Source organism: Antrostomus carolinensis, unplaced genomic scaffold (genome assembly GCF_000700745.2).
Source record: "Antrostomus carolinensis isolate BGI_N321 unplaced genomic scaffold, ASM70074v2 scaffold2982, whole genome shotgun sequence".
NCBI lineage: Eukaryota > Metazoa > Chordata > Aves > Caprimulgiformes > Caprimulgidae > Antrostomus > Antrostomus carolinensis.
In genome coordinates, this window is record NW_010298766.1 from 38941 (window position 1) to 52995 (window position 14055).

The 14055-nt window shown below is 41.2% G+C and overlaps 1 protein-coding gene across 3 annotated transcripts; it reads right to left on the bottom strand.

The window, feature by feature from the left end:
- Positions 1 to 1019: 1019 nt before the first annotated feature.
- On the bottom strand, positions 1020 to 11672 carry ALDH8A1 (aldehyde dehydrogenase 8 family member A1). 3 transcript variants are annotated; one of them, XM_010162534.2, is made up of 7 exons: positions 11492 to 11672; positions 7276 to 7423; positions 6736 to 6891; positions 5191 to 5340; positions 4289 to 4545; positions 2939 to 3100; positions 1020 to 1515 (listed from the first exon to the last, which is right to left on the bottom strand). In XM_010162534.2, the coding sequence occupies exons 1-7, from the start codon at positions 11627 to 11629 to the stop codon at positions 1063 to 1065; spliced, it is 1464 nt and encodes a 487-aa protein (XP_010160836.1). In that variant the 5' UTR covers positions 11630 to 11672; the 3' UTR covers positions 1020 to 1062. The 3 variants fall into 3 exon arrangements, with proteins under 3 accessions (XP_010160836.1, XP_010160838.1, XP_010160837.1); XM_010162536.2 differs by lacking the exon at positions 2939 to 3100; XM_010162535.2 differs by lacking the exon at positions 5191 to 5340 and having other exon boundaries at positions 11492 to 11637.
- Positions 11673 to 14055: the final 2383 nt, after the last annotated feature.

The following is a 14055-nucleotide window of genomic DNA, read 5'->3' on the forward strand; positions in this document are numbered from 1 at the left end:
CCAATGACTCATTAGTTCTTCTCAGAATACAGGCATTTATGAAACTTCATGCAGCTTTGTTTACTGTGAAATCCAGCTCAAAACTTGAAAAATAAATAATGAAGGGAGCTGTACAAATTCAATAGCAATGCAGCCATCTCAGGGGCAGGGGCGAGGAATGCGTATCCAACTTTATTTCTCTTTCTGTGGAATGTGAACAAGTTTGTAAAATACCTGATTAAAGAAAAAAAGCTCTGTAAATGAATGAGGGAGAGTTGTCAGTGGGTTTACATTTTGAGCATAAACATTTCCAACAGTTTGTTCCCTTAGGAGTCACTTCCAGCCTTTATTAATGAAGAATGACACCGTCTGTGATGCAGCCAAATCTTTGTGCAAGGATGTGAAAAGCACCGTCACAGAGGCCTAGAAGTAACAAAAGGCTGTAATTTCCAAATAGTTAGAGAACAAGTTTTAGGGTGATTCAGCTGCATACGATAAAACAAGTTATAATTAAAACATTATTGGCTCTGTATATCGTGAGAATTTCATGACCCCATGGTTCAATACCACATTATAGATAAAAGGTACTGCCTTAGACGCTTAGTGCGCTGTAGCATTTGTCCTTGTCTGATATCCATAAAGTGCAATATGGATTAGTATGTGGAGTGGAAACGGGCTGATTCCCATTACAGTATCAGCCTCACAACATGCTTGCCACTTTGTCCCTCAACGTAATTCACCAACCACAGGTACAGACAAATATCATCCTTTCTCCAATCTGCCTTACAGGGAGAGATTTTTGAGACTGGAATACTCAAAAAGCTTTGGGATCCATAAGATAAGCAAGTCGTTTGGCTTGTGCTGGGTTGATTGTGGAGTCTGCACCAATCTTCTCTTTTAATATGAATAGCTGAATTAAACATTAGTATTTGGTATTACTATTTTCAGCTGTTATTGATATTACTTGACCAAAGTTCAAGAAAAAAATGGCCACAATAGCAGAAATTAGCAGAAATAGCAGAAAGCCATTTACAGTAACACAAATTACTGTAATTTATTTTACTCGAAAACACTTGACATATGTCAGTGCTTTATTGTGATGGTTTTGACCTCAGTGAAGAACTCGTAGGAATCCTTTGCTCCCTCTCTTCCTATGCCTGAGGCTTTCATCCCACCAAATGGCAAGTTCAGATCTCTAACAAGCCAGCAGTTGGTCCACACCAATCCAGACTGTAACCTTTGTGCCACCCGATGGACACGTCCCACATTGCTGGACCACACGGTGGCTGCCAAGCCATATTTCACACTGTTGGCTCTTTCGATCACTTCTTCTTCTGTATCAAATGCTACCACACATGTTACAGGACCAAAGATCTCTTCTTGCATGCAACAAGATTCATCCTTGACTTCAGTAATAATTGTGGGCAACATGAAATAGCCTTTCTGGTTGCTAGTTGGGAGAGCCAAGGAATCCACTCCCTCGCCACAGAGGACTCTGGCTCCTTCAGCTTGGGCTTTCTTCACATAGCTCCGTACCTGGGGAAGCAGCAGGAAAACATCACTGCTAAAGGACACCAAATCCTGAGGATCCACCTCTCCAGTCTGGGCACACCAACACAACCCTGAATATCTCCAATTGGATCACGTTACCTTTACTTCTCTTCTAACAACAGAGGCCATTCCCTACCTTTAGTTGTTATGTTTCTGTCAAAGTAAGGCTGGGTATTTCTTGCTGTAAATTCTTTCTCTCTCTCCAAACACTTATTAGCCTAGCAGGCAACACCACTGGCCCTTCTTGCTAAGTACTCTCAAAAGGGTAGGGTCTCTGGTGAAAACACAAGTGCTCACAGAGCCTCCCTCCCTTCTTCCAGGAGCCTGGGCAGTTTGCCATGTATTCCATGCCACGGTTCACTCACTTACTCAAAGAGATCAGTAATATTTTCCTGCTTCACAGGCAGGATTGTTAAATGCTTACATGCCACTAGGATGATGAAACCGTGAATGCTATAGAAAATCTCACCAATAAATAATTAAAGCTGTTTCCATGGCTGCTGCTATCATATGCTATCTTGAACATACAGGACACGCTATTGATCTACTTCTGCTGTTCTGAAATCATTGCCTGGTTTCTCTCCCTATGGAAACACCACAGATACCACTGGGCTTCTTTCTCTTTTCCTTGGTAGATTAAACCCAGAAGTCCTCTGTGGTGCCACAAACCGAGGACCTTGGGAAGTGGTTGTTTCTGCCACTACTTCTGCACAGGCCTGGAGAACCTGCAGAGGCATCGAGAAGCATGACAAAAGTTTGGCTTTCTCTCTCTCTGCAGTTTTCAGTCTGCTTCTTGCTTATGCTGATTGTGTAAGATAGTTTTGGGATGTAAGCATCCGCTCTCCTGAACTCTGTCTGACAACATAAAAATTCATTTCATATAAGCCATTAAAGCAGGCTGTGTTTAACTATACACCATCTCAGCTTTCCTCTCTACTGATACACAATTCCAAATTCCTGCAAACAGTCCTATCAAACTGTGTCTTGTACTCACCAGAATTTGCCAGAGTGATATAGAAATACAACTTTTACCTTGTTAACTACCTGATTAGGCAAACAAGTGATCTCAGCAAAGGCAATACTAATAACCATGAAAATGTTGCTGAACTCCAAGATTGGTTAGCATAAATTCAGCATTTAAATGTATGTGTTTTGAATTATTTAACTTCAAATGGGAAAATATTACTGTGCATCATATTAAATTATTTTCCCCATGGAGTTTATTTTTCTGGAGTGATCCCAGGCCACGGGCAACAGAAATCTTATCAAAAAGATACCTTATAATGGCTTTGAATCATCATCCCTCAGAGCTAATCTCAGAGGGGACAAGGTCCTTTCCACACACCTCTGAAATCACCTTTCATAGCCTTCTAAAATATGAGATCATGTAAACTCCATGTAACACCACCTTTTCTAGATGCTCTTTACTTATTAGTGCTCCCACGTCGACTGTAGGATCTGAGGGGTTCCCAATCTTCCACTTCTTAGCCTCTGCCACAAACCTCTTCAAAAACTCACTGTATATGCCCCTCTGAACAAAGATCCTGGAGGTGCAGAGACAGATCTCACCCTACCAGAAAGAAACAAACAAGAAACACATTACTTCATATTACATTGTGGAATACATGGAAAAGAGAAGGCTTAGGGGAGATCTTATAGCAGCCTTCCAGTACCTGAAGGGCCCACAGGAAGGCCGGGGAAGGACTTTTCATAAGGGCAATTAATGACAGAACAAGGGGAAATGGCTTCAAGCTGAAAGAGGGGAGGTTTAGATTAGATATTAGGAAGAAATTCTTCACTGTGAGGGTGGTGAGACACTGGAACAGGTTGCCCAGAGAAGTTGTGGATGCCCCTTCCCTGGAAGTGTTTAAGGCCAGGTTGGATGAGGCTTTGAGCAACCTGGTCTAGTGGAAGGTGTCCCTGCTGATGGCAGGCGGGTTGGAACTAGATGATCTTTAAGGTCCCTTCCAACCCAAACCATTCTGTGATTCTATGATTGTGCTACTGATGAGTATCAAGAGTCACATCCCAGAATGAGACTTGTGTCCCTGCATCCTCAGGAGTGCGAACTACATTCAACTGCACTACAGAGTAAGATTTTTCCCAGGTTAAAAAGGAAAATAGAAGAAAAACCAAACAGCAATAACAGGATTGTACAGTCACTTACTAATGCAAATAAATTTAATTTTTCATTGATTACATGTCTTCTCCAACATTTTTCATAGGAAATTATGATTTCCAAATCTGAATTATCTCTGTCTTAATTTCCTGATAATCCCTTTTTGACACCAAGCTATTTTCCTGAACTTTTGCACTTGTATAGTTGCATGACTTTGGTGATCTCTCCTGAGGGTGGTGATGAGGGAAGAGGAACACTGATAGAATTTTAGAGGGAATCTCCTAATTTAATTCCAGCAAGTCAGCAAGCTTCCCACTTACTTGCAGAGTGAGATTAAAAAAGGCTGCTTTCTGGAAGGATAAGTAATATATCTGTTCTGAGAGGAATAATGACACCTTGGTATTTTCTGATGGAGAATACTAGGAAGAGCCCTTTATTATTTTGTTTCCTTGCCTGTGGAATAATGATTTTTTTTTCCCATATTTTTCTATTTATAGTTTGCCTACAATGCAGAATCCTCAAACAGACCTTGACAATTTAGGATTTGGATCCAAAGGCATGTGCACATACACACGCTCTCAGGCACATGCACACCTCCTGCTGCAAACAGGGTTTATATGCTACAGAGGTGGGAGGCACCTGGTTGGCAAAGCTGGACCTCAGGGTCGTGGGGATGCATTGGGTCAAGTCAGCATCGTCAAACACGATCGCAGGGTTTTTGCCTCCCAGTTCCAGCGAAAGCCGTTTGCAGTGAGGAGCACTTTTCTCCGTGATCCGCTGGGCCGTCAGCGTGCTTCCCGTGAAGGAGATCAGAGGCACGTCAGGATGGCAGACAAGGGCTTCTCCCGCCTTGGCACCCCTTCCAAACACCACGTTCACCACCCCGTGGGGTACTCCTGATGGGAAGAAAGGCACACAGTCATCGGACCATTTCCCTTTCTCTGTAGGTTTCCTTTCACTGTGTTTTGTCTCTGAAGTCAGAAAATTACCAGTAGCTCTAGGGTGACAAAGACTGACCCTTAACTTAAGTAGTAGCCGAAATACATGAAGTTTAATAACTCTGGGGGTCATGAGTTAAAAGGCAAAACCAATTCCACTGATCAGTCAAGCTGGCCTGACATCCATCATCAGAGACTCAGTCTTCAGTCATTCAGGGAAGAAGCAGTTGTCCTCCCAGTGTTGCTTATTAGTGCACCAAATGCAGCCACCAGCCACCGAGAGCCGATTCTCACTCTCTTACACACCCTCATGGTTCCTCTGCTGTCTCCACAGTTTTAAGTGGAGTGCAGTATGGGGAAAGGAGGCACAGGAAGACTTTTCATGAGAAGATAGTGGAAAAAACTGAGCAACAGCTGGGGTGAGGAGATGGGATAGTATGAGGACAGGGAGAGCTTTTATGTTCTCCAGTGAAGCATTCAGCTACAGCAATCAGTCTTTCACAAATTCTTTGAGCACTTTCTGATTTCTGCAACAAAAAGAAAATGGTGCACAGGCAAGCATTCCCACCCCGTTCCCCCTCCCTAGCACACGATGGGACTTACCTGCTTTCTCCAAGAGTTTGCACATCATCCAAGCCGTGACAGATGTCATCTCACTTGGCTTGGCAACCACAGTATTTCCACATGCAATGGCAGGAGCTATCTTCCAGGTCAACAAATATAGTGGCAAATTCCAGGGACTGATTAAACCAGCTACAAAGCAAAACCACAAAAGACAGGAGTTTAGTCTGCTGGGACACAAATCTTGATTCTCTAACCTCAAGCAGATTTATGAAGGGAATTTGGCTATGGTTTTTATTTCCAGACAACTGTACAACAAATTTGCAGCTAGAAACATCTCTCTGAGGCAGATAATTTTAAAAGATTTGTGCAAATGATCCTAAAGGTAATCAGCCAAACTCTCTGAGTAAGTTTTGCTGCTTCTTCAGGGCAGGATCTTATATCCACAGCAGCTTTTCAGTATTTTCTAGGAACATTAACGCAGTTAGACAGAAAAACTAGGTACATCAACTGGTCTGTGGGAACATCCTGTGTTAGCCAACAGCAAGTTAAGGTAATGTGTAATAGCTCAAATCACTCTTGCTTTTTCTTGCTCTTTAGAGATTCCCCCCCCAGTTTTAATACAAAAAAAGAGCATGAATAACATACAGTGAATATTTTCCTGATAAATAGCCTAACTTGTGAGTGCCAAAGTTTATCAGTGTACAAACTGCTATTTCCACAAATTGCTGAATGATCAGAATTTTTTTCAGTAACTGCCTTTGGGAATACTTTCACCTTACATATTTACAGGAAAGTGAAAAAAAAAAAATCTGTAATTCGGTGTGATTGCTCATGAAAGTCACAGGATTTCTCACTGTTTGATGGAGCAGACGCAGTGAGTGGCTTTTCCTTATGACAGTAATTTTACCAGAAGCACTCATGTTCTCCACCGCTCACAAAAAATTTTAAATAGGTCCTCTAGGACCTAATTTTAAATAATTCAAGTGTGAATGTGGAACATTCATAGATATTTAGATAAAATACTTAATAATGGAATCATTATGACTCTACTACTCCTTAGCTCAGCACAACCACTTTATTTCTAAAGCATCAGCAGCATCTAGTGGCTGAGTTCAGCAATTTTCTATCTGAAAGCAGTTGGCCACCTGTGTACATTCCAGTCACAGGCTGAAATGTCACATTGCAAGCTACTACTGCTCCCCAAAAGGCTAGGAGGATCCAGTTCTCCTCGCTGGAGCAGCAGCTCAATGCTTCTGAATGCTCACTGATCCACAGCAATAATACTTACCTAGCCACACAGACACACATGTACAAAACACGAGAGATTTTGTGAGGTTAAACCAGATGCTATGAGAGAGCTATGAGGTTAAACCAGACGCTTTTTAAGGCATGTAAGCATGAACCATGCTTTTAACCATGAAGTACCACAACTGATTTTACATAAAAGTTGCTCGTGCTTGAGCAGACTAGTCATGTTTAGCACATGATCCAGAGACAACAAATTCTTCTGGAAAAGTCTCTTTGTTGGCCACTGCCTGAAGCAGACACTCTACCAAGCTTTTCAGCATTTCAGGAGCACCATACCAACTCCCACGGGTGCCCTCGAGGTGTAATGCACGCAGCCCATGGTTGCCATCTCAGTGCACTCTGTTGTGTGATGAAGGATGGAAGAAGCAAAGAATCGGAAGTTGTACACGGCCCGAGGGATGTCCACTGTTCTAGCAAATGTAATAGTTTTTCCTGAAACAAAAACAAGCACACTGCTCTGTTATCATGGACAGAAACAGTGCTTTAAACTCCGATCTGAAAGCTGAGTTTCATGGGTTTTATGAAATGTCTTTTGTCCTCCACCCACGTAATCCCCAGCACAGTGCAACTATAGTCAAGAACAACAGCTTTCCTGTACTATTGTATTCCAAATACCTTACAACTGAAGAGAAAGTCAGCAATTCTGAAAAGCAAGATTGCCCCAGGAATCCAGAATCAGTGACTTCTGCAATGTTCATGCACATCAACTCCAATTAGCACCAACAGCTCATACCATACTAAAAATTTGGAGTACATCCTCCATTTCAATATTCAGCAAGACACTCTACATTTGACATAAACAGTTCCAATTTTTACCCTGATCCTTTGACTCTGCTTGTGCAAATGCTTCCAGGTCATGTTCAATCAGGTCTGCCAGATTGTTCAGCATCTGAGATCTTTCCAATGGGCTTTTTGAGGACCAAATTGGGAAGGCAGCTTTGGCAGCTTTGACAGCAGCTTCCACCTAAAAAAAGCAAAAGAGGGGTTATGAAAATTAATGGAAGGCCTTAGAAAGAATATCAGACCATCAGCAAATGAACTCAGATTTGAGAAGCTAATAATCCAGATCACATTGTTCAGAAGACTGCATCTCTTCAGAGCTGTGACTACTGATAGATTCTATATTTTCACTTCCTCAAGACACTATCCCGTAACTCAAGACAGTTTCTCTTCTTGAAACTCTATTTCACTGTAACTCTCACTTGTGTCTTAATTCCAGCAACTTGTGGGTAACACTGCAGGCCTGGAGGAAATTCTGGACTGGTCAACTGGCACCAGCAAGTACCACTGGCCAAAGCCATGCAGAATCTTGACTCTCATGGGGGAAAGTGCAAGAATTTCCCAGAGCAAACACAGCCTCAATCTAAACATCCATAGCCCTTGCAAAGTAGGACTTCAGCCACAATGATGAAAGTAAGAGGTTGGAGAAAGAACAGACTGCATGTCCTGCTAGCCCTCTTCCCTTTCTCCTGGCTGCTTCAAGCAAGGAATAAGAATACATTTACAAAATAGACAGTTAGAGAAAAATTTTAATCTTTCCTGATCACAGCTAGAAACTCATTAATGCCCTCACAAAAACCAAATAAAAATTAGCTCCTTTCTAAACTCTTAGGGTTTAGTCAGTTCTGTCATCAGATACCTAAGGAAGTCTACAGATATGAAAGATCATTATATGCATTTATATAGATGCATACCAGGCTTGTCAGTATTTTCCCTGAGCTGTACAAAACTGCTGCATGGTCCTTCAGCCTGACCTTTCTGAACAGTGGCAGATTACTAGCGCTTTTCCAAACCAGACTAGGCTTCTGAGGTTTAAAATTCACCAGAAAGCTTTCTCTCCCATCAATCATTTCCTCTTGGCTCTTCAATGGGAGTTACCTGCATCTATTGATTTATAAGCAGTTCCTTCTTATGTTTACCAGTCTCTCAGATTACTAGATGATTACCAACATCCTCCCATATTTTAATTAACTGCCCTATTTCCCAATTTTTGCTTCCTATGTGACTTTTTTTTAAATTGCTTCCAATGTCTCATATATGCACCAAGGTGGGCTTTAAGCCAAAGCTGTCTTAGCTGGTTTCTCATAATTTTTTGCTCATAAATTTCCTCAGCTCCTGTAAATCCAACAAAGTCAATAGCTAGGAGGATGCTGATTCACTATTAATCAGACTGTTCTGACCTCTCCTAATGTTGCCATATTGCTGGTCCATGTGTAGACATTGAAGGCTCCTTTCCACCAGTTCCACAAAACTGAGTTCTAAATTTGTTCCTTCAGATCATGACGGGTGTTATGAAAACCATCACAAAATAATTTATAGACACTCTAATGATGTTTTACTAACAAGGGCACAAAAATTCAAGCAAGTGAAAAACCTTGACCTGCCAAGCACATTAGAATTTATGATCTCCCCAAAAATAAGGACGAAAGTTGGACAGCCAGAATGAAACTGGTACGGAGGCCAAGGTGGGAAATAAACCAACTTGCACAAGGTCACATGGACCACTGGCCAAGCTCAGAAACCTAGACTGTAGTTAAACAACCAACCGCTCAGGTGCTGACAGCTGCCAGCCACCAAACAGCTGGAGAAGGGTCAAAGCAGGCCTGGGAAAGGGGAACTGTAGCTTCTGGAGCCAGTCAGGTGTGGATGGCATGCTACCCTGAAAAGATTCACCCTCTGTGAAACCCTTACTAATTAACTTGTTCTTCCACTATCCCGTCATTAGGTGCCATTGCAGTGCTGCTTCTCATCTGTTCTGTTCTCTGTAGCCTTTTCCCTCAAGTGCTTCATTCTTCAAGAGAGGGATGGTGCACAGTTAAGGCTATCTGCATTTTTAACCCTCCAGTGGGTTTAGAAGGAGGAAGATGTTGCATTTTCACAGACAGCAGCAGAGAAAATTAGCAAAGGAAGGAATGAAGTGGCAATAGATTGATTTAAAAAAAGAGGAAAAAAAGGAGAGAAAATTGTACAGAAGTAAGAGTGTGTACAGAGGTTCAACAGTTACTTAGTTTGACTAGCAAAAAGCAGCAAAGAAAGTCGAGTCACAAAGAAAACACGGGTAAGAATTCAACTATGAACTCGTGTGTCTGAAATACTTCCTTCTGCTTTCCTCTTCTGCAAAAGACAGAGACAGAGAAAGAACACACAATCCAGAACCATCATAAAAGGTTGATACCAGAATACCCAAAACTGCCCTCAGGACATGATGTTTGCTTTGTCAGGGGATGATGCACAGGAACAAGGTTCTTTGAGATAGATGGGTTTTTTAAGGAGATACTTGCCAGAACTAATTAGCCCTCACCTGTCTGTCTTTTAGAGATAAAAGACACCTGTTCAGCCTGCTTTGGTGCTGCTATTTGGAATTTAAGACATCTAGCTAGGGGACAAATTAACCCCTGAAAAAACAGTTGATGTTTTTGGCAGAAACTGACTGAAATAGCCCATTCAGCTGACGTGATACTAAATTCCAGGGTCAGCAACAGATTCAGTACCAGTCTCCATTCTGCATTCTAACCTTCAATTAAAATTAACCAGGAAAAAAATCCAATGGGACATTAAGCCTTGCTAGAAACTAGCATCCCAAGTTCTTTGTTGGACCTGGGTCTAGATGCTTATTTTGAAATCTCTAGATACCCCCTAAGTGGTATGTGACAGCACTTTCCCCTGCAGCATATTCCATCAGTCACCAGCAGATGCCAGCTCTGCAGAGCTCAGAGTTCTTGTACAGTTGTCTAAAGGCAGGAGTAAAGCACTCGCTGACTTCACGCGTGTTTTAACTGGGCTCCCACTGCTATGCACAAACACTAACTCAGAAAGCTGGAAAAGAAAAGCCATTGCTCTTAACATATAGCTCTTAACCATAGCTCCAGAATGGCCAGCAGCATATTTTTGTTAGGCTGCTGTGGCTTTTTCACATCTCTCTGGTTTTACTGATTTTGCAAATGAATGAACAGGAAGATTTGCACCTGCACATGAAAGAGAAGTCTTTTCAGGTATAATTAGGGTTGGAAAGAACTTACACAGGTGTATTCTAGTAAAACAAATCTGTTACTCTTTAACCCTTGGTCATCAGCATCTAGCAAATATTTACCCAGTTGAAATGACAGTTCAAAGGTTTCTGCTGAGAGAAGCAAAGAGAAAAGATGTCCATAGGACTGAAAAACAAGTGAAGGGAACAGATACACACAGTAGCAGTTTGTTTTAAAAAGTGCTTTGAAAATACTGTACACTATTTGTCAACATTTTCCAAGCTTTTCCAGTCTTTTCTCTCTTCAATAAATCTGAAACACTATGTTGGACACACCCTTGTAGAGCCCTTATAAAGCAGTATCAATGAAACTGCAGTTGCTCAGATGAATGGCACATTGCCCATCCATACCTGAACACGTGTAAGGTATCAGGAAACATCTATCCCCCTAGAGAGCACAGGGCTAGGAAACATCACGGTGATGCAGAGGACAGGCTACATTACAAGGAAACATACACTCATCACAGCCACTTCATCACTTCCACTTAACTGCTTATACCAAAACCAAAGAGGTCTGGAAGCTTTTCACCAAATTTAGGGAACAGTCGGCAAGCCAAAAATCCTTTTAAATAACAACTGCAAATCATCAAGACACTAAGGGAAAACACATCTAGTTGAATACGGTGCCTCTAAGTTTATTTACAGAAGAGATCAATAAACCCTTTACTCTCTTACAGATTGTTTATACAGATTGTTATTGTTAACTTATGTACAAGACATCTCCCAGGTGAGCTGAAGGAGATCCACTGAAGTTACTGAAGCTTTGTCGATTTACAGACTAGGACCCAGCCTGTAACTTTCTAACAGCAAAATATAAAAAACTTACAGTATTCACTGCCACAGCAGTAGATTAGACAGTACTACAATACAATCAAGAACTTACTCACTTAAGCATTAGTCTGCAGTGTTTTTCTGTTCTCTCACCTTCATTCTCTCCCACTCAAAATATTAATGTTACATGCACTTAACGCTTTCGCTTCTTTTGTGCCTTTGGATGATACTCACCTCTTCTTTGCCACTGTCTGGCACCCTGCAATAGACATCTCCAGTGGATGGATCATAGGAGTCTATGTAGGAGGAACAAGGAACAAATTTGCCAGCTATAAAATTTTCCAGCACTAAGAGAGCCTTTGAGTGAGCCATTGTTAGTCGCTTGCTTCATCTGCTATTTTTTTTTCTACGAGGTATCAATTTAGATTAGCAGGTCTGCATGTATTTGCACAGCGAGCCTGAACTCCTCCCCCTCTCTCTCCGTCTTCCCCGCACCGCGCGCTCACAAGTGGGAATGAACCCTGGCAACAACAGCAGAAGAGAGGAAAGGGGAAAAAAAATACTAGTTCTATGACACTTGGTTCTTCTCTAGGAGTTGAAGCAGGGAGGCAGGATCAGCTTACCTGTTAGAAAACTGTTCTATAGGAAATAAAGTACCGAAAAAGAGGAAGGAAAGAAAGGTTTGACAGGGAAATTTCTCCCTATACCAGTTTTTCAAGCTACAGTCTGAAGATATTTTGCAACAACTGTGCAAAATAATTCAAGACTCAAACACCTCAGCAGGGACCTGCTCCTTACCATCATTAGACACAGAGAAAAGACACTTGGGACAAGCTTATGTTCACTGCTTTGTCATCATCAATACATTTCCTTGCAACCCCAAAAACAATGCTTCTGCCAAAACAAGATTTTAAACATAAGAAACCCTTTTCTTTTTTTTTCCACTAATAACCCCAAACATAAACAATACAAAAAGCTGAGTGGCCCTTTAATTCCAAACAGTTGAGAAGCATAATCCTACCTGGTACACTCTGTTGTATGTTGTCAGAAACCTTGTTTTTAAAAAAGAAGGAAGACACCAGGTTTCATGCCTTCCCTTCCATAGATATTCCAGTGGAAGCCAACCTCCTATAGAGAAGCCTGTTACATACAATTAGGTTTTTCTTTAACTTCCCAAAAACCTGAACTGCCCAGTAAGAGCTGTGTAAAAGACATTTTTCTCCAAGAGAGAATGCTTAACTTACCATATTGCTCTAAGATTGCATGTCACCTCCTTGCACTCCAGAGATATTCAAAACACTCCATCCATATTGGAGACCAGTACGTTCTCACCACGAGAAAGTTTAGAAAATTTTTGCACCCTAGAACATTGCCAAGCCATCAAATTTCTTGTGGATCAACATGCAAACATATTTTGATTGAATAAAGGTAATATGTTTTCATTGCATAACAACACATCACTTACGCACCAACCAACTGGTGCCTCTGGGCAGAGTTCAAATCAGTGCTGAAAGGTAGCGCAGTCATGTTGAAACTGGATTAGGTAATACCTCTGGCTCTCCCAAGCTACAAACCGGGAAAGCATGCAGTAGCTTTTCTGCCGTCAGAGAATACCAAGTCTCAAAATTTAATGCAAGCATGTGTCAGAAGGGTTACCAGAAGTTCATCCTGTATCACACCTCCTTGTCCACAAACAGCAAGGAGTTTACTGAAGTCTTAAAACTGAAGACACACTTAGAAGCAACCTAATAATTTTCAAAGTTTGAAGGTAAATTCTATTGGAACCGGTTCAACGTAGGAGCTTGGCAGTACAAATCTATGGAATCCAACAAGTGCACTGAAACCTTCACAGCTGGCATGTTGAAACTGGTTAAGTATTTAAATGCCATTTCTGGACTATAAGAAGATATACCAAATAGTGATAACCATCGAGCTTCAGTTTTGGCAGTAACAGTTTTCAGATATTTCAGATTAATAAGATTTTACAAAAGTCATTTCCACATAAAGCATTGCTAATACTTCTAAAAATGTGCACGCAGTCAACAGTACAATTTAGCTATGTGGTTAAGTGCAGTTATCTGCTGAATTGTGGCTAAAGCAAGTAAGTGTAAAAAAAAGTTACCCACCAAAAAAAAAAAAATCTCATGGGAAGAGTAGGTATGGATCGTACATGAGTACGAACTAAATAACGATCATTGGCTTTTTGTGTTCTTCATTACACAGGGCAGAGCTTTACTGCCCCAGTGACTGATGCTCTGGAATCAGTACTTCAGTTCCTCTCCCACACTACTAACTATGGTCAAAGTAGAGCTGTCTCCATCCTGCATTCGCATACAGGTCCTGAAATACCTGAGGTCCTCTCATATCTCTTATTGGGAAAAAAAAAAAAATAATCTTTAAAGTTGTAGTAAAGTATGTCTGTCCTGAGCTGATGCTGGAGGTGTCAGAAGGACCCTCTCTTCAGTTGGGAGGTTTCACCTACCCTATTACTGAAAAGGAGGAAGGAGTTACAGACTTGAATAAGAACAACAGTTTAGCTTTAGCATACATTCCAAGATTAAACTGACAGTTTTTGTTCAGAAAAGCACTAAGGTTGGATGAGAGAGATGGGTATGCACAGTAGCTGCACTGACTCACGTGAGAAAAACTGAAATTATTTCCACAGAAAGACAAATCGCAGCGCTGTTTCTCATTTTAACTCATAGTTTACTCTGAAACTTTTGAGTTATGGAAAGTAAAGAATGATTTAACATAATTTAGAAGTGTTTAAATAACAAAAGATGAAGGAGACGAAGTTA